Source organism: Heterocephalus glaber, unplaced genomic scaffold (assembly GCF_053883595.1).
Source record: "Heterocephalus glaber isolate CG9 unplaced genomic scaffold, H.glaber_assembly_v1.0 deba00001586, whole genome shotgun sequence".
In the NCBI taxonomy this organism is placed as follows: domain Eukaryota; kingdom Metazoa; phylum Chordata; class Mammalia; order Rodentia; family Bathyergidae; genus Heterocephalus; species Heterocephalus glaber.
In genome coordinates this window covers 4170289-4191335 of record NW_028258364.1, presented here as the reverse complement: position 1 = coordinate 4191335, position 21047 = coordinate 4170289, and the positions used below count along the sequence as shown (strand labels likewise).

Genomic DNA, 21047 nt, shown 5'->3' with positions numbered 1-21047 from the left:
TGAGGAAGAGCAGGTGAAGATTTTTTCCCACATTGTGGGTTGTCCACATTGTTGGTGGTTTCTCTTGCTGTGCAGAAGCTTTTTAATAAGAAGAGATCCCACTTGTTGATTGTGCTAGTTCACGGGCAACTGAGGTTTTGTTCATAAAATCTTTTCCTACACCAATGTCTTCAAGAGTTCTACCTAACCTCTGTTCCAGGCGATTCAGTCTATTTTAATGTTTAGATCCTTAATCCATTTTGATTTTAGTTTAGTGCATGGTGAGAGACATTGGTCTAGTTTTAATCTTTGACCAGTTGAAACCCAATTTTTCCAGCATCATTTATTAAAGAGGCTACCTTTCCTCCAGTGAGGGTGTTTGGCTCCTTTATCGAAGATGAGATGACTGAGTGTGTCTGGAGTTGTTTCTGCATCTTTTAATCTGTTCCACTGGTTCTCAGGTCTGTTTCTTTGCCAGTACTATGCTGTTTTTATCACAGTACCTTTGTAGTAGAGTTTCAAGTTGGGGATTGTGATACCCACTGCCATGTCTCTGTTACCTAGAACTGCTTTTGCTATTCTGGGTCTCTTCTTGTTCCAAATGAATTTTTGGATTGTTTTCTCAAGGTCCGTGTGGTATGCTGCTGGGATTTCAATTGGGATTGCACTGAGTCTATATAGCAATTTTGGAAGTATGGCCATTTTCACTATATTGATCCTTCCTACCCAGAAGCAGGGGATGTCTTTCCATTTTCTGATATCATCTTCAATCTCTCTTTTCAGAATGCTATAGTTTTCAGAGAAGAGGTCTTTGATTCCTTTTGTTAGGTTGATTCCAGTTTTTTGGATGCTATTGTGAAAGGAATTGTTTGCCCTATTTCTGTCTCAGTGAGTCTATTGTTCATGTAGAGGAAAACCACTGATTTTTGTGTGTTGACCTTGTATCCAGCTAAATCAAATGAATTTGGTTATTAAGTCTAGAAGACTTTTGGTGGAGTTCTTGGGGTCTTCTGTATACAGTATCATGTCATATGTAAATAATGACAATTTGACTTCTTCATTTCTTATGTTTATTCCTTTTATTTCTTTCTCTTGTCTAATTGCCATGGTTAATGTTTCCAAAACTATATTGAATAAGAGTGGTGATAGTGAACATCCTTGTCTTGTTCCTGATTTTAGTGTGAAGGATTTCAGTTTTTGACCATTTAGTATGATACTGGCTGTTGGTTTTTCATAGATGGCTTTTATCAGTTTGAGGTAGAGACCATCTATTCCAATTTTTTGTAGGGTTTTTATCATAAACGCATGTTGGATTTTGTCAAATGCTTTCTCTGCATCAATTCAGATGATCATATGGTTTTTGTCCTTGGCTCTATTTATATAGTGTATTACATTGATTGATTTGTGTATGTTAAACCATCCCTGCATCCCTAAGATGAATCCCACTTGGTCAGCGTGTATGATCTTCTTGATGATCTTCTGCATTCTATTTGCCAGTATCTTATTAAGGATTTTTGCATCTATGTTCATTAGTGAGATTGGCCTATAGTTCTCCTTTTTGGTTGGGTCTTTCTGTGCTTTGGGGATCAAGGTGATGCTCGCCTACATAAATGAATTCCAGAGTATTGCTTCCCTTTCAATTTCATTGAAGAGCTTAAACAGTAGTGGCAGTAGTTCCTCTCCAAATGTTTTGTTGAATTCAGTGGTGAAGCCATCAGGACCTAGGCTTTCTCAGGTGGTAAGTTTTTAATTATGTTTTCAATTTCATTGGTTGATATTGGGTCGTTTAGAATTTTTAGGTGTTCTTTGTTCAAATTTGGTAATTCATACGTATGTAGGAATCTGTCCATTTCCTCAGTGTTTTCCATCTTATTGGCCTATAGGTTCTGGAAGTAGGTATTGATGATCCTCTGGATTTCTGCTGGGTCTGTTGTAATTTCACCCTTTTCATTCCTAATTGCATGGATTTGGGCCTTTTCTTTCCTTATTCTGATAAGGTTGGCTAAAGGTTTGTCAATTTTGTTTATTCTTTTGAAGAACCAGATCTTGGCTTCATTAATTTTTTTAATCTTTCTCTTAGTCTCCATTGCATTGATTTCTGCTCTGATCTTTATAATTTCCTCCCTTGTATAAGCTTTGGGTTTGTCCTTCTCTTCTTTTTCTAGAAGCTTGAGGGTCAGCATCAGGTTAATTGGGCTCACTCTGTTTTCCCAACATGAGTATTCACTGCTATGAATTTCCCTTGTAAGACTGCTTTCACTGTGTCCCATAGATTCTGATATGTTGTATTGGCATTGTCATTTAATTGTAGGAACTGCCTGATTTCTTCTTTAACGTCCTTTAATTGGTTATTCAGAAGTGTGTTGTTCAATTTCCATGTGTTTATGAGATTCTTGGGGTTTCTTTTGCTATTGATCTCCAATTTCATCATATTTGGTCTGATAATATACAGGGGATAACTTCAATTCCTTCCCACTTAGTTAGACATGTTCTATGAGTGAGTATGTGGTCTATTTTGGAGAACGATCCGTGTGCAGCTGAAAAGAACATGTATTCTGATTTTGTGGGGTGGAACACTCTGTAAACATCTGGTAAGTACATTTGTTCAAGAGTTTGATTGAGTTCTAGTATTTTGTTGATCATTTTTTGTCTAGTTGATCTATCTATTTGTGATAGTGGGGTATTTAGGTCCCCCACTACTATTGTATTGCTGCTTATTTGATTTTTCATGTCTGTTAGTATTTATTTTATATAGTTGGGCACACTAGTGTTTGGTGCATAGATATTTATGATTGCCATCTCTTCCTCTTGGATTCTTCCCTTTACAAGGATGTAGTGTCCTTCTTTATCTCTCTTAATCAGTGTTGGTTTGAAATCCACTTGATCTGCAAAGAGAATAGCTACTCCTGCTTTTTTTCAGGTTCCTGTTGCATGGAGTATTGTTTTCCACCCTTTAACTTTCAATCCATGGGTTTCTTTTTGAACAAAGTGTGTTTCTTATATGCAGCATAATGTTGGATTTTGCTTCTTGACCCATTCTGCCAGTCTATTTCTTTTGATTGGTGAATTGAAACCATTAACATTGATGGTTATAACTCATATGTATTGACTTATCATTGTCATGACTTTTTCTTTTTGTTGGATTCTCCCCCTTTGCATTTAATTTCTTGTCGTGCCTGATGGATTCATTCTGCTGTGCTTCCTGGGGTTGTGATCCTCATTGTCTGTTCCTAGGATATTATCTAAAATTTTTTGGAGTGCCGGTTTGGTATTCACAAAGTTCCTAAGGTGCTCTTTGTCATGAAAGTATCTTATTTCTCCATCACTTTTGAAAGATAGTTTTGCAGGGTGCATCAGTATGGGTTGGAGCCTGTTTTCCTTTAGGGCTTGGAATATGTCACTCCAAGCTCTTCTTGCCTTGATGGTTTGTGTTGAGAAGTTTGCTGTGATTCTGATATGCTTTCCTTTGTATGTGATTTGTTTCTTTTCTCTCACTGCTTGTAGAATTTTGTTCTTCTGTTGGGTTTCTGGAATCTTAACAATTATATGTCTATGTGTAGATTGTTTTTGATCAAGGCTAGTTGGAGTTTTATATGCCTCACTTATCTGTATGTCAAGTTCTTTTCCCCTGCTTGGGAAGTTTTCTGCCATTACTTCTGTGAAGTTTTTTTATGTCATCTGCACTCTTTCCTCTTTCTTCATTGACTCCAATCAGTCTTATGTTATCCTTCTTTGCATAGTCTAGCAGCGGCTGGATTGGTTTCTCATGGTCCCTTTCTATTTTAAAGAAATTTTTCTTTTCCTGATCACTAATTGCAATCTTATCTTTTATATCTGAAATTCTGTCCTCACAGTGGCTCATTCTGCTGTGTAAACTTTCAATGGAGTTTTTACTCTCCTGGAAATCTGTTTGCATCTGTTTTATGGATTCCATTTGTTTCCTGTGTTGGGATTCTATCATCTTCCTCAGGTCCTCTTTTTGAAAATCTGTGTCCTCTCTTGATTTATTCATCATGTCTTGCACTGTGAGCATAATCTCTGCTGTTATCTGAGAAATTATTTCTGATTTCATTTTTTGCAGATCCTCTTTTGATGCCAGTTCAGGGAGTCAGGGTGGTTGAGTATCAGATTTTTCTATCTCATTTCCCACTGGGGTTGCTTTAGGTGATCTGGAAGTCTGGTGTTGAGACTTGTTTACATGTCTTCTCATTTTGATGGGGAGTGGTGACATTGACGCCCACATGGCTCACCTCCTCTGAGCTGGGAGCAGTGGAACGGTGGCCCGGAAGCCCTAATTTCCTGACCACTGACTTCACTGGGCCCTTAGTGCTGTCCAGCCACGTCATGACACTTTCTCTCTTCTCTTACATTCCAAAGCCTCCTCTTCTATTCTCACACTCAGTTGAGAGCTGAGCTTCCTATTTCATTGGGAAAAAGTCCTACCTTTCCACCAAGTCCCCTTCCTACTGCCCCAGCACCACTGACCCCACCTTTCCCTTTGTCACCATAGACAACCTCTTTGTATTCCTGTCCCAAGGTCAAGCCCGCCCTAGGCCTTAGACCCTGTGATCTTTCCTGGGTCTGCTGCTGCTAGAAATGTAGTCCTGCTTTGTCTGGATCTAGGATTAGATTCCTTTGTCTTTATTGTGCCAGGGAAGCACTGGCATTGCAGCCTCATTAAACACGGGGCACCATGGAGCCCAAGTTTCAACCAACCAGGTGAACTTCATGGCACTCATGATCTTTCATAGAAATACCAAATTGACAAGGTCATCTTAGACTGGGAAAGAAATATTTTGTTCCCTTATTTTTTGGCAGTATTGGGGATGGAACTCAGGGGTGTTCCCACCCTTTTAAATTTTTTTATTTTGAGACAAGGTCTCAGTGTGTTTTCCAGGCTGGGCTCCAATTTGCAATCCTGCCTCAGCCTCCTGAGTAGCTGAGATTACAGGTATTCCCCACTGATCCCAGCTAAGAGGTGCTTTTGGATGAAAGAATGCCGAGATTAGAAATGGGAGAAGCATTGTAGACATAGAGCCCATCTAGGACACTGGCTTCCCCTGGCAAACTGGGTAGTCTGAACTTTCAACATATTTGGCAAATTTAGGAGGCCTTGGAGATGGTAGAAAATTGTGTATGTTTATGGTGGAAACAGTTTATATAACTTACTTCTAAGTATAAGTATTGTTGGGTACATGTTATTATTTTTTTTCTAATTTATATCATAAAAAACTTTGCAAAAGATTTTGGCCACATACATTTTAAAGTCAATACTTGAAAAATTGATGGATGCAGGAAACAAAGTAGTTTTCTTCAATAAAATGGCCCATGCATTATTAATAAATTAAGATAATCACCAGTAATCCTATTGCAACCATATAGTTAACATGGCATGAACTTATTAGGCAAGCCTCTTCAACTTTCTAAGAATGACCAAGTAAATAACTATTTTTCCTAATTACTTTTAGCACAGTGCTCATTTATTCCTTTAACTAATACTTATGGAGTGTGAACTCAGTTTTGCTGGGAATGCAGCAGCAAACAAAACATTAAAAAAATAAAAAACCTGGCTACATGGAGCAGTGGGAACAAAATAAATAAAATAAAGTTGCCTATTAAAGCCACTTGCATCTATAAAAGCCAAAACATTTAATCCAGAATTTCTGATAAGTGCATCTGCATCTGTCAATTCAGCTCAACTGAGTGTGATATTAAATTCTCCTTGGTCTGATATCTGCAAAGTCCATTCTCTAAAGTATTCTCCTTCCAGTGGCTGGCATCACTGGCGAAGGGAAAGCACAAGGTTAGATTTGCAAAAATTCAATTCACCTGCTGCTACACGAAGGAACTGTCAGGATAAAAAAGAAAAAAATATACACACACACTCAGGTGATGCTCAGCAAACAGGCAAATAGGTGCCCTCTTACTACTCCATCTTTGTGGTGTCCCTCTAACACCTCCCATTGGCACAGCCTGTTACTACATCAGCTGGCCCTGAAGAATTTTGTTTATCTGGTGCCAGGCTCCATATTACAAAGCAAAGTTGAGAAGGTTGGGTTTGCAGATGGTATAAAAGAACGTAATAGCTCACATATTTAAAAAGAAACAAACACATAAACTATGTAACTCATACTGCAGCCACTATTAACTTTTATTCATTATTCCAGTGATACAGCCTCCTTAAAGCTCATTAATTACTAGGGAGTAAACCCAATGATTTTTACTAAATTTATTATCATCACTCCACTGTTGTTTCTTTCTTTTTGTAAGCATTGGGTATTGAATTCAGGGGCTTTCATACAGAGCTACATTTCCAGCCCTTTAGGGTCCCAGCAAGTTGCTAAATTTCCCAGGCTGGGCTCCAATTTGCAATCTTCCTGTTTCAACCTCCCAGAGTGCTTGGATTACAGGTGTGCACCATCATGCCCAGCCTTATGTCATTGTTTCTTGTAAATGTCTTCCTTCTCAACTTTCAAAGGTTCCTTTTTATTTTTTTGGTATCGAGGATAGAACTCAGGACCTTATGCTTATGAGGCAGGCTCAGCACCACTGAGCTAAATCCCCGGCCCTCCAGGCTTCCTTTTGATCTGTTTACATTCTCTTCTTTTTCTGGTCCCTTTTATGGAGACACTAGCCAAGGATTTATCTTACTGAATTCTAGGGTTTACAAAGGCAATAGGCTCCTTTAAGATGGAATTTCAATACTCCTGGAACTTTTTGAATATCTAAAGGGAATTTTAAAATTTACTGATGTAGGCTGGGCATGGTGGCACAGGCCTTTAATCCTAGTACTTGGAAGGCTCAGGTAGGAGGATCTCCTGAGATCAGCCTGTGCTACACAGTGAGCTCAAGGCCAGCCTGAACTATATAGCAAAACCCTGTCTCAAGCAAACAAAAAATTTACTGATATTGTTAAGATGGAGGAAAAACTCATCTTTGCAAAAAGATAGTTGGTTAAAAATATTAAATTTTAGTTAAAAATCTTTTTATAATGAAAATGCTTGGGACACTTAAATGAAATGATTTGGCATCACACCATTAAGGAACATCTTCACTTTGGGCTGCATGGCAGAAATTCCTGTGTGGCCTGGGATAAGGGGACACAGTGAATGACACTACAGCTGGGTGGGGGGTAGGCTGTCTCTTGCAACAGAGTGGCAGGTAAGAGGGTAATGAGGAACATGGGTAGACTCAAGGAGTACTGATATCTAAGAAAAAATGTTTTCCCCATCATTGTAATTGTGTTCTATTATTAGTAAAGTTTCCTGAAAAGCAGCAGTCTGGCCTTAGACTAAGCGATAGAGGTATTAACGTGAAGTCTCTTTCCAACCTTGGGGAGAAGCATTAAAAAATTTTTTTTTAAATTAGTACATTTGCAATACTTAATGATTACACTCCTCTCAATAACAGCTAGATCATGGAAGTGGCCTATATATCCATCAACAGATAAATGGATAAAGAAAGTGTGGTATTTATACACAACTCTGCCATAAAGGATAAACTTGAGTCATTTGTAGGAAAATGGATGTGACTTGAGACCATTAAGTGAAATAAATCAGACACACAAGTTTACATATTGGTTTCTCTTATACGAGAAACCCAAAATACAATGAGCAAAATAAAAGATAGACAACAGGAATTAGGGCGACAGATCTTTTGTGAATGGGGAGAAGTGATTTGAAGGGGCAGTGGTGACCTGGAGGTTGTTGGGAGATAGCACCAGGGGCTCAGGATGAGGAAGCTGACAGGTGGAGAATGTGGGGTGGAGTAAACGGGTAGGCAGTGAAAGCTGGTGTTCAGCTGCTGCCAGTCTATACTTAAGATTAAAGCGTTAAACAGGGTGACCCAGAAAGTATTTGAGGGGGCAAATTCTGTAGAATGGACCTCTGGATATTAATGGGTGAAAAGACAAATTGTGTATGAAAGGAAGGATGACCCTATTTTAACAGCCAGTCAAGTCTGGGAACATATGAGTTGCATAACAATCTTTCAGTTGATTACCTTGGGGTTCTTACTCTATTTCTTAATATGACTACAGTGGTCAACATGCAAAGAATAATGATCAACAAAAGTGATAGTAACTGGATCTGTGTTCTAGTGTCCGAGATTTATGCTACTGGCCATGGTTTAGGAGTAGTATTTGTTTTCATATTTATTTGCTTAAGTATATAAAACTTTCTTAATTTTTCAATTCCTTTGTAAATGTAGTTCCTTTTTTCTAGTTTTACATATTTGTGATTACCTTAAAAGTAAGCTAAAAAGTGTGTTTCTCATTGCTGCTGTAACAAACTACAATCTTAGTAGCTGAGTGAAACAATACAAATGTATTATCTTACAGTTCTAAAGGTCAGAAATCTGAAATAGGTCTTTGAAATGTGACTAAAAAAGATGTTGGCAAGGCTGTATCCTTCTTGGGGCACTGGGGCAGGATCTCTTTCCTTGCCATCCCAGTTTCAGAGACCACTTGCTTTTACCTCTCTGATTCTTAGGACTTCTCCTTTCCCCTGCAACAACCCATAGTCCTGCTTAGAAAACCCAGAATAATCTCAAGCTCCTCAATGACATCTGCCAAGTCACTTCCAGGTCTGAGGTTATAGGGATTGGACATATTTGGAGGGAACATTATTCTCTCCAAGGCAAAAAAGATGAATGTTTTGTTTTGGGTTTTGTTCTCCAACGAATGAGTATTATATTGATAATTTCTACTCTTTTTAATTTATCAATTTCAGCTTTTACATTTAATTTCCTCCTAAGGTCAATTTTGGAGTTTTTCCCTAACCTTTTGGTAGAATGCTTAATTCCAATAATCTTATTCTATTAAAAGAAACAATTTAGGTCTATAACCTATTCTGTTTAATGTGTTCTTGTAGATTTTAATATACAATATTTTCATTATTTACATTTTCAGATATTTTGCAATTCTGATTTCTTCTTTGATCACGAATTATTTAAAAATAATTTGGACTTGTAAGTAGTTTTTTGTTATTGTTTCTACATTAGTTACTAGATTTATTCTATGGTAGTTATAAAGCATGTTCTGCATCATTTCTACTTTTGCAAATACAATGTGGTTATATAGGTATGTATGCACGCACCCTATGATACAGCTCTATATAAAATTTATGAGCAATCTGTAGTTTAAACATATTTGTAATGCTATTATTCCTACTTAGAGATTCTGTATATCTTTGAGATAATTTCTATATCAGCTCATGAAAAGCTTCTTGCTTGTTTTTCACATGGCATGCTGTTCTACTGTATGGGTGTACCAGACAATTTAAATAGCCTCTTATTGGTAAGTAACTGAGTTACTCTGAGTATTTTGCTATTATAACAAGGCTAAAATGAAATTTTTATATATAACTTTGTATCTGCGGACAGATATTTGCAGAATAAAGTGACTTAAGTAGAATTTCTGAATAAAAAGGTCCATGATAGGATTAAACAACTCTTTTCCTTAGCTCTATTCTCTTTGAATTTCACTCAACTGTTTTATCTCCCGAATCACAATGCCTTTTTTTTTTTTTTTTTTTTACTTCAAAGCAGTTGTGTTCCATCAACTTTTTCTTTCAGAAAATATTCCTTCCAATGCCCTCAATCTTTTGTCCTTTCTCTCCCACTCCCAATTTCTGCATCCTCCAATTTTTGGCAAGTTTCCCTGCTGCGATTTCCATCTGTGACATTTCAATCTGTGATTATTCCTTGCTCCCAAATAATCTGTGTTCCTATCCCTAATGGTCTGCTTCCTTCAATTTTCATTATTATGTTGGTACAAATAGTATTTTAATTGTTGTGATCTTATGCTTGAATATATGTCAGTTTCTTTCTCACTTAAAATTTATTTTTAATATGTATGTTGTACACATTGTAATTTTTCTAGAATCAAGCTGTAATAATGTTATTATAAGTTAATATCAATATTAAATTTTTATTAATTTATGTATATTTTAGAAAGGTTTTTCTAAAAAAAGTTGTTTAAAAAGATGTTTTAAACAGTGAGTTTTACAACTGATGATGTACTGAAACCAAGTAAATGAGGTATTTTGCTGCCATCACATATACTTTCAAGCAAGGAGTATGTATTGAACTTTTAAGTTGGCCCAAAATGTGTTGTACCTGGCAAATAGCCTTTGATATTTGTAATATGTGTTGTATTTATTCCCTCATTTCAGCATAGATGAACCCTAGCTTTCCATTTTTCCTTCTTCTCATTTCCTTGGGGTTTGCTGTACGTGGATGCATATCACATTTATCTGTCCTTCCAGATAATGTTTATTACTAAATCTTGAAAGGGAAGCCTCTACACTTTGTAATAATTTTGAAAGACTTCTAAAATCCTGTAACTTTCCTCTTTCTGCAAAAAATTTCTAGAGTACATTGTTCTACAAAAGTCACAGAAGGTATAGGCTTCTGGGATATATTTGATAAAGAGATTAGGTAAAAAGCCTACCCATGCATACAACTATTTTAAGGAAATCTCAAAGAAGGAAAGCAAATAAATGAGGAGCATAAGCTTTCTATGTGGGCCACATTTAGAAACTCATGTGTGTAATTTCAAAGGTTGTTCTGGTGGTATGTACTCATATTTAAAGGAAGGACTCAACCCAGGAAAACACAGCAAAATAAGTCAGGACACTAATAACTTTACTTTCAGAAATTTAGGTGACAATAGACCAGGGAAATAATTTTATTTTTATAGCAACATTTTTGTAGCCTTCTTCTGATTAAGATAAATGGAACAGATACTCAAGTTTGGTTGTTCTATAAATCCAATGATTTTTGTTTTAAAAATGCAAACTCTATAGTTATTTTAAAAGATCTGTTCCATACATTAGAAATAAGACAGAACTAACTCCTTTTCACATCAAGTTAGAACAACTTCTTGGGTATGAAGAAATAAAAGTTAAAGCCATTCTCCTAAATCTAGAAGAAAAACAACTATTCAAACTAAGCTCTTAGAACATTGACCAAACAGATGCCAAAAAGTAAACTGTCTTCTTAAAACAAGAAGCTGGTTTTCTTTCTTTGTTGAACATAAATTTTCCATGGTCTATATGATGATGTATTCTATCACAAACAAACCCAAATAATAGGACCATGAGTAAAAATCCTCACGGAGATAAAGTTGGGGTAAAGTGTTATTAGTGACACCTGATCTGCACATTTGTGACTCATATTTTTAAGCGTACTGTTGTAAAGAGTACATGCTTCATAGAGAGGAATAGCACGCTACCTGAAGATATAAAAATAATTGGTTTATAAATGGTTTATAATAAAGATGTGGTACACAGTGCTGTAAAATCTTTTAAAACTTCTTGAACTTTCAACTTCTTTGCATGGCCAGTACCATGTATTCAGATTGTCCTCCCAGAGTTTAGTGTCTCCAATGCTACAAGACAGGACTCACATACTTTTACTAACAAACTTCTCGTTTTCTGGGTCTGAAAGCTTCATCTCTTATTTGCCTTCTTGGATTTTATTCCATTGTACCTGGTACTGATTTTTCAAACAGTGTTAGCACTGTGGATTGCACTGGAAGTTCAATGGAATTGAGTGAATAATACTGTGATGTTGATTTAAGGCCTGTGTTTTAAAAATCATGGGATACTCAAGCATCTGTGCATAAAAAGTCCAGACTATTGTAATCTGCACCTGTATTCCAATCACTCAGTTTAAGATATGAAATATTTACTGATACAACTATTACAACTTTTCTCTAAGGAAATACCTTCTCAGTAGTGTTTTCCATTTGCATTTATAGTCTTCTACTACACATTCCTATTGTAACATGTATCATTTTCTGATTTAAACCTTAAATTTGGTAAGTATTCTTCTAAAATGTTCCTTTTGGCTCAACTTTTGAGTTTCATCCTTGTTTTACATATATCTCTATTTTTAATTGCCATAGTAATTATATTCCATTGTGACTATTCCTATAAACTCATGAAGCCCAGTCTCTTAGTGATGAATATTTAGATTGTTTCTAGTTTCTTACTGCTTACAGTGTTATGAACTTTCTTATTCATTACCTCACTGTACACATGTGAGACCTGCTCTAGGACATACACCTAGGAAAAATGGCTTACATTACTAGATATACTAGTTGCTTTCCAAAGTGGTTGTACCAATTTATGATCTCTCCAGTAGAGTATAAAGGATCTACTCTCTACATTTTTGGGGATTACAAACTCCTTGTAAGCTGGGGGTGTACTGTTGGAATCCTCCAGTGATTGGGTCAGGATATGGTACTCTTAACTAGTGCAACTGCTAGTCGCCCCAAGATCATTGCTAGTTTGAATTCATGTTAATTTCTAGGTTTGGGTGTTTTGAAAATTTGAAGATACTGTGAATTCAAATCTTGAAGGCATAGATAAGTAAGCTCATAATCAGAATTTTCAAAAGGGGCTTTTTTTGTTGTTGTTTGTTTTTAAGTTCAAAGCACAGGCTAAGGCAGTTCTTTGTAGTCTCTCCAACAGTGAAAGAAATTCTCTTCCAGTTTACCCTTACACTGAAGAATGAGGCATTATATGTGAGGCTCAGTTATAAGATCCTGTGTCCTACGGGCTAAAGCTTTGAGTGGCCATTAACATCTAACAGTACACCAAGATCCTTCTTGTCTGAGACTGCCACACCTTCCTCCCCACCACACAGGCCCCGGCCCCAGAGCTTCGGCGTCAGCTCAAGCTCACTGTTCTGTTTTTATTTTACTGTGAATGAAATTTCTTTTACTTTCTTGTTTCAATGCTGGGGATAAATTTTTCTCTTATTTTCTTGTGTTCTCAGTGATTTAATAGGGAATAAGTTTAAGTCCTTTCATAGTTTTCTTTATAAATAATAACTAAAGGGAAAATGGAAAGTACAAAAGTAATTTCAGTTACTGTTTATTTCAATATGTAAACCTACTTTTCTACATTAGCAATGGCCAACAGAACTTTCTAAACAAAGAAAATATTCTATAATCAGTTCTATCCAGTATGGTAGACACTTACCGTATGTGGCATGTTTGAAATGTGGCTAACATGACTGATCAACTACACATTTAATAATATTTAATTTAAATTAAATTTCAATAGTCACATGTATTATTCTATTTGACAGCACAGTTTTAAATAGTGATACTCTTCATTCATTGGATAGTTTTATATACTGGTAAACTGACATTGTCTTGTAAATCTATTTCTGACAGTCACTGGATAAAGCAGTTGAGATGTGACTTGAGAGTATCTTCTGACACAAAATTCTATAATCTGTTATTGTGATAATTAGGTATTTCTTGCCTGACTTGTCTTTCTTGGAATTTTCAAATATCCATAGTGACTAACTTTAAGTGCACATTTTTTCCATTGCCAGTTTCTGATCGGCACGTCAGGGAATCATGATCCAAAAGCTTCTGCAAGGGTATAGAGTACTAAAGTGCCAAGAAACTCTAAGGATATATAACTAGAAACATGTATATACAAATTTAGGATGCAGTATAACACAGTATGATGAAGGGTACAATATTTTATTTTTTAACTGAAAATTTATAGGTAACCTGAAAACACATACAAGTTAAAACATGAGTACTTTTTATGATTTATCTATAGCATGTTAGGGAAAAAACCAAACCTGTTTCTCTAGCTAAAACTGGCCTTACATTTACAAACTCTCAAACATTCCAAGGGCATTATATTATATGAAATAACTCAATACTTTTTTTTGGCCATAAATATAGGTGTGAACTATAATGAGAACAAATGTATATTTGTTAATGAGGCCAAATGAACCTGTATGCGCATTTGGCCATTTCACTAGCTGGCCTTCAAAAATAAAGATTTGCGAGTATTTTTCACAATGCATTTATCCACATACATTTTCTACTTTGTTGTATAAACTTGATGCCAAGGTTTGGCCCTTAGGAAGGCACTGAAATGAATTCTGGAATACGAAAATCATGTCAAGGGATGAATGGATAAGATAAAAAAATGAAAAAGCTAAACATTTGCTTTTTAAAACTTTGCACACATTTTCAGATAGAACCTATTTAAACTCAGAAATATTTTCACTGTGCCTGTAGGATTCAAAATGTCTAGAACAACTGAAGCCTCTAAATTCCAGTGAAAATATTTCAAATGCTTTACCTGTGAAAATTTTTTTTAAACACTCAAGGAAAAATTTTAGAAAGAAATTTTCTCTAGAAAGGATTATAGTAAGATGAATATAAATATTTTCTCAGAGAGTATGCAGCCCACTTTTCTCCTGATAATCTTCATAAAAACGTCTCAGTGACTCAGGAATTCTAGGCGTCACTATGCTCAAAGCTTGAGTAAAATGCTTCTTCATAATGCAGTTGGCTTTAATGTTTTCCTCTAGAGCCAGAAGGGCTGCCTCTCTACAGATGGCAATAATCTGAAATTTAAAAATAAATAAATAAAAGGCAGGAGAAAACAATCAATATTCTTTACAGCAATGTGACCGTCCAAGTATTCATCCATAGTAACTTCTACGATCATAAGCATACTGCTAAAATTTATCTATAGGAATTACTCCATGTAAGTATCTTTTCAAAAAGATAAAAAAGTAATCATGTATAATGCTTTCTTCTTCCTTCATTCCAAAACAAATGTATTAAGTACTCAGAACCAGAAGCACAATGATATGTAAATATTGTGTTTTCTTGTAATTGAAAAGATGGAACAGATATGCATGCACATACTCTTAATCTGGGAAGGCAATGGGTGCGTGTGCATGCATGGGGCAAGGGGAGGAGCCAAGTGGTAAGAGAGGGCAGAGAAAGGGGGGACTCTGGGATAGAGTGAGGTCCTGCTCATCAGCATACCTTGTTACAGCACAGAATTTTCACATTCCTTTCAATCTTTGATGGATTACCAGCACATAAAAGCATTTCTTTCTGTGTACCTCTTTAATAAATTCTTAAATCTTGGGAATATCAGATTAGGGTGTCTATGTTTACTTTGGAGAGCTGCATTAGAACAGAGAAGTGAACTCTGTTCACTCAGCAAAGAAAATTGAACAACTGAAAAGAATGGGGGGGGGCAGAACTGATACAGAGGGAGGGAGAAGAGAGTAGGCTGTAGGAAAATGGAAGGGAAGGAAGGTACAAGAATCCTGAAATGTGTTTTTAAGCTCTCAGGACTTCAGACAGTGGAAGCAGGCTGATGCCAGTGTCATTCTAAAGACACATTAATGTGGTGAAAGGAGCCTGTGGGATGAAAAGAGATACTGTGATTTTCAGGGAAATAGGGAAAACAGTGATTGATATTGACTGTGACCTTATATGGGTAAATGAAAGGGCCAGCTGAAACACATTTGTCCAGCCATTCAGCATATTTTCTCTGTTTGTTCACTTACTGAAAGGAGTTCCTCTGCTTATGCTGGGTTAATGGCTGCCAAAGCAGTTTGGTGCTTTTTAGGGGATTTAGTGGCATGTTTAGGGAGTTTTCAAAAAAACATGGATAGATTTAGATGGCTTTGTCAAATTACAACAATGTAACTATTAGTTCTGGGCTTCATTAGTGAGCAATGAAGTTATCTACAGTGGTTATTGCAGGTCAATGCCTTTCTGAAAAGAGTGGAAAAATAACCACTAGAAGTGGCTACCAACTTGTTGAAGGGGAAAAAAAAATTTCTGAGGGTTAGTAAAACCACTTCACATTTTCTGGTGCAAAGAGTTCTCTTGAAAATGAGAATGTGATAATTAATAATCACAGTAAACCCTGCTGGGGATCTTCCCAAGAGAATTAAAAGAATCATAACACAGCGCTATATGATATATGTGCTCCCATGTTCATAGCAGCACAGTTTGCAATAGCTAAAGCTTGGAAACAGCCCAAATGTCCATCAACTGGAGACTGGATAAAGAAGATGTGTTTTTTTTTTAATAAAATGGAGTACTACTCAGCCATAAAGAACAAGAAACTAGAGACATTTATAGCTAAATGGATGCATATTCAGGCCATACTCATAAGTGAAATAAATAGGACACACATGTGTAAATACCAAATAGTTTCTCTAGTGTGAGAAACTAAAAGTGTAAATAAGAACTAAAATGATTAAAATGAGTAACTGATAATGTAAAATAGGAAGAAAAGGTCTAAAGGGGTAGGGGTGGTGGGAGGGGAAGGGGAAAGGAAAGGAGGGAAAGGAAAAATTATGAGAAAAGAAAAAAAATGGAAACAAAGTCTATGTAAATAGGGAAGGGTGGAGGGGGTGAAGGGTGCACAGGTAATGGGGAAAAAATAAGAACCAAGATAACATCATGTACAGGTACAAGCACCCAATCATAAATCTATTGTTTACCTAAAATGTACCAATAAAAGAATTTAAGGAAAAAAAATAATCACAGTAAAAGCCTGTGAAATGCCCACCATGGTAAATTGGCTGTGCAGTGGTTCCACTGTGTTCAATTAGGACCTTGGAAACCTCCACAAAATAAGGGGAGCGAGGAGAGGTTCCAACCACCACCCACCTACGTAGCACTTCTTTAATGTGGGCAATTATTAAAAGGTTAAAAGCAACCATTACAAGGTTAAAAAGTCTGCAGAATCATTTGAAGCAGCAAAAAGTGCAGAATTCTTTCCTGGGTGCCCCTACCCAGTGCAGGGAATGTGCTCTTGGTATGGCTCTCTCCTTAGGCTAAGGGAGTAGAGAAGGGAGCCAATGTCACATCTTACATACTTCGTAGCTGAGCTTTGCCTCAGAGAAAACAGAGGCCAGTATGCAACAGGCACATTTACTGAGAACCTAACATGTATGCTAGACAAATACTAATTACTGTACTAGTGTATTTGCTATGTGACTGATGCTCCAGGTTTTGCAGGGTAGTGATCTTGTTAACAAGGGCATGTATGAAGTCAGAGGGAAAAATCTCAAATGGAGTAGTAGCCAGCTAAGGACATTTAAAGTGGTGGGGGGTGGGTAACATTGCTGGCACATCTGAGAAATGGAGCCAATACTTCATTATGCTTCCTTTCTCAATTCACAGTAATTAAATAGGGAGAGGAAGGAGTGACATAGTACATAATCATTGGAAACTTATGGAATCTCGCACAGTAAATTACATATATACAGGCAGTGGCAAGTAGCATGTCACTAAGTCTTAGAAGGCTGACCTTGGAGTAAGTTCCCCTAAGTAACTGCTTTGTGCAGATCAACTTTCCTTCCTTCCCATCTGTATCTACAGATTTTTCTATAAGCTGTAATTGCTTTTATGTGATAGTTCCCAAAGGGAGCAGTGGTAGTGAGATATGGTCAGGCAATAGTGGCCACTTGGAAAGTACATTTGGGGCCTCTAGTGCATGTTAGCAATCAAAAGTAATTCCTCTGCTGTATTTTTTAATGGCCTGACCATAAACAATTCAACTTCAATTCCACTGAAGTTGAGAGATGGAAAAACTTGGATAGTATTTTCCTGTGAATAGTAGGAATATCTATAGACCTACATATCTCTGAGAAACAATGGACAGGGAAACTAGAGCTCAATACTGGTCCTCAAAGACCTCATATGAAAAGCTCTTACCCTGTGTGGATGAAGAAGTACAGCTATTCATCCTTCCTAGGATAGTGGAAGGACTCCCTGCATCGAATACTTGCTTCTAGAAACTTTACTTTGTTTCCTTGTATTTACAAAGAATGTCCAGAAGAACCAACTAGGCAATCCTTTCTGCCGCTTTTACCTTCCTATCACATTTTGCAATATACAACCAGTGACAGAGAACTGCAAATAGGATGCTACAGATAATTAGCCAGTTTCTCTTTCATCAGTTACATATATGGGCTAGCTAAAGCCAAGTGGAAGACCCAGAGATGTAAAGATGCAGTGTCTGCCCTCCCACTCTCACAAACCAGCAGGAATAAACTTAACTTAATGTCATGTGTTGCATGATATCAGAGGTATTAGTGTTATGGAGGCAAAAAGAAAGTGCCTTAGTATGTAGAGAAGAAAGAGATTACTGCTCTGTAAACCAAAGTGTGAAGGACAGAATTTGGATATGCATACAGAGAGGAAAAGGGTATTCTAAGTAGGAGGAATAAGTGAGCAAAGAAACAGCATAGCGGGGCAAAGAAACAGGGTGTTTTGTCTCAGGAGCCAAAATGAAGAATTAAAAAAAAATTAATATAATTCTACCACTGAATATAACTAAAAATACCAATGATAAGAGTTTTCAATGGCAGTGAAAACTAGTCAATGACAGTCTTCATGAAAGCTCTAAACTAAATCTACAAGTAGCCAATACACAAGTAGTTGATAAAGCCTAATTCCTAAAGGTTCATTTTGGTTTTATTTTTTTCTCATGACAGGCCTTAGTTGAAATTCCAAAAAGAAAAGCATTAATCTGATTACTGGTTGTTCTCTCTTAACCCAAATAAAAAAGCAGATTTGGAAATGGAAGTAGTCTCAGGATATCTATTTCATGATATTTTTCCCTCTTTGCTCTGGGAACTGCTTATTTTGGAATCATTTTCAAGATATGATACTTCTCCCAAAAGGGTCCTGTTTTCCTGTTCACTCCTCTAGCCCATGCCAGCATTTCCCTTGAGCTATCAGTTTTTGTTCAGGGGAAGAAGTATTCTATGATCATGTAAGTTTGGGGCAACACAGTATGTACTCTGTTCCCCATAGCACATAACAGAATTTAAAAGATTTTAGAAAGCCTAGCTATGATGGGCTGTTCAATTTTCTTTAACCCAGTGCTATGGCTTAAAAGTGTCTCCTGAAAATTCATTTATTGAGACCTAATTTCCAAGGCAATGGTATTAAGATGTGAGGTCTTTGGAAAGTGACTACATCATAAGAGCTCCATCCTCAAGATGGGCTTAGTGCCCTTCTAAGAGGCCTTCTAACATGTGAGGATGCAGCTAGATGGTGCTATCTATGAGGATAAGGCCTTAAGAGACCCTAAATTTGCTGATGCCTTGACTGGGGACTTTCTAGGTTCCAGAATTAAGCAATAACTTTGCCTTGTTTATATATTATGTAGCAGTCTAACATACCTGGTGTTTCTTGCAGAACTCTTCTCCTATTAATGGCAGAACACCTATAAATGTTTTACTGGTGATATTTAGCACATACTTTGAGAGATGTTAACTCATGCCAAAAAGTTTACTCAACGAACCATATGTCTCTAGCCCATTTCATATCCTTTTAAATTTTGCACCACCCCATCCCATAATAAAGAGAAAAATGCTGAGAACAGAAGCATACAGAACAGTCATATTTAAAACATTTGGTTCCCATACTGGGTTGCAGATGCCCATACTGTGCTTCTTTAATGAAAATATGTATTTTAGCCTAATGGTAGCCAGGTGTTGTCTCAGTAGCTGTGCTGGGGGAATACAGGAAGCAATCTTTGTGTTCAACCCCTTGATATGATGAGCAGCAAGGTATATACATGTGTGTCAAAGTATAAAGGGTTTTATCCACATTATGCACCATGTTATATTTTTATGTATTTATAATTTAAAAAATATTTTCTTTGGTTTTTCCTTATAGATTTAGCCCAATTTGTTCAGTACCTTGTCGCATGAAAACATGCTTTTAGAACTTTGGGAGAAGGTTGAATGAAAGTGAGTCATCAGGTGACTTGGCTATTGATGACCTGGATCATGTAAGCCAAAGAAATTAGCAATGTATGACAGATATGACAGAGACATGAAAGACAGGAAAGTACAGAATGAACATTTTGATTCAGATGTGGAAGGAAACAATAATGTAAATAAATACTTGACTAGTCAAAATGTGATAGAGTGGTCATGTATACCTGAACGATCCAAGGTTAAACTAGGTCAGAAAATGTTATTAGGTTCCTGCTGGGGTGAAACCTATTGGACGGAATGCCAACATTGTAATTCAATGTTGGAAATCGTAACGATGTTGTGAAATACACTAATAAAGAAATACAAGAAAAGATTCTATATGTGTCAACAGTAATACTCAAAAATATATCATGACACCTGTCTAAACTAAAAGCCTTCAGAGCAGGACTTTATCATCCTAATCATCAGAATCTAAAGGATTTATGAAGTGACAGATGTGGCATTGAGATTTTTAGAAAAATGACACTCAGGAGATTTGGTTTCCTTCAAAATTGCCTACATTTTGATGACAAAAAGAAAAGAAAGAAAAGAAAGAAAAGAAAAGAAAGAAAAAAAATCTGACAATTTGGCTACTACTCACTCATTTGCTGAAAGCTTTGTTTCAAACTGTCAAGCAATTTATACACCATCTGAATACAGGACAAATGATAAACAACTTGCAACATTTCATGGTTGTTGAAGCTTTCAGCAATATATACCAAGTAAACCTTCTAAATATGGTATAAAAATATATGCCCTGGTACATGTGAAGAGATTTTACACCTTGAATTTAGAAATTTATCCTGGAATTCAGCCACCAGGTCTTTCTTTATGCAGTAATAAACTATATGACTTTGTGAACAGACTTGTTGGACCTATTCAAAAAGTAACTCAAATGTCGCATTCAACAATCGGTTCACTAGTTATTCACTGATGTTACATTTGCTAAAAGAACACCAGTTGACTAGCACACGAACTATTCATAAGAACAAAGCTGGGATTCCTGAAAAAATGTTGCAAGTTCACAATAGAGAAATGTATACTACAATCTTTGGATTTCAGAAAGACATAACATTGGCCTCTTACATGTGGAAGAAAAACAAAGTAGTATTGATACTGTCAATATTACACAATGATAATAAAATGACAGTAAAACCAGGTACAGTGATGCACACCTGTAATTCCAGTATTGGGGAGGCTAAGGCAGGAGAATCCTGTAAATTCAAGGTCAACCTGGGGGCTGGGGATTTAGTTCAGTGGTTCCACCGCCTGCCTTGCAAGTGCAAGGACCCGAGTTCGATACCTGGTACCAAAAAAAATAAAAAATAAAAAAAATAAAAGGATACTTTGGGGTGGGGATTTGGCTCAGTGGTTCTGGCGCCTGCCTTGCAAGCACAAGGTTCTGAGTTCGATCCCAAGTACAAAAAAAAAAAAAAATTCAAGGTCAGCCTATGCTACATAGTGAGATCAAGGCTAACCTGGACTGTGTAGTG

At 36.6% G+C, this 21047-nt stretch overlaps 1 protein-coding gene across 8 annotated transcripts in view; it reads right to left on the bottom strand.

Moving 5' to 3' along the window:
- The window catches only part of Afg2a (AAA ATPase AFG2A), a 360481-nt gene that overhangs the window by 60145 nt on the left and 279289 nt on the right, over positions 1–21047 (bottom strand). For 2 of the 8 annotated variants that reach the window (XM_004854946.3, XM_004854945.3), the window contains exon 16: positions 13470–14367. The exons of 5 other annotated variants lie outside the window; for them this stretch is intronic. In XM_004854946.3, coding sequence (XP_004855003.1) covers positions 14191–14367 — 177 coding nt within the window. In that variant the 3' untranslated portion in view covers positions 13470–14190. Of the gene's footprint in view, positions 1–13469; positions 14368–21047 lie in introns of those variants that run through there. One more of the 8 variants, XM_087193319.1, reaches the window with a different exon arrangement.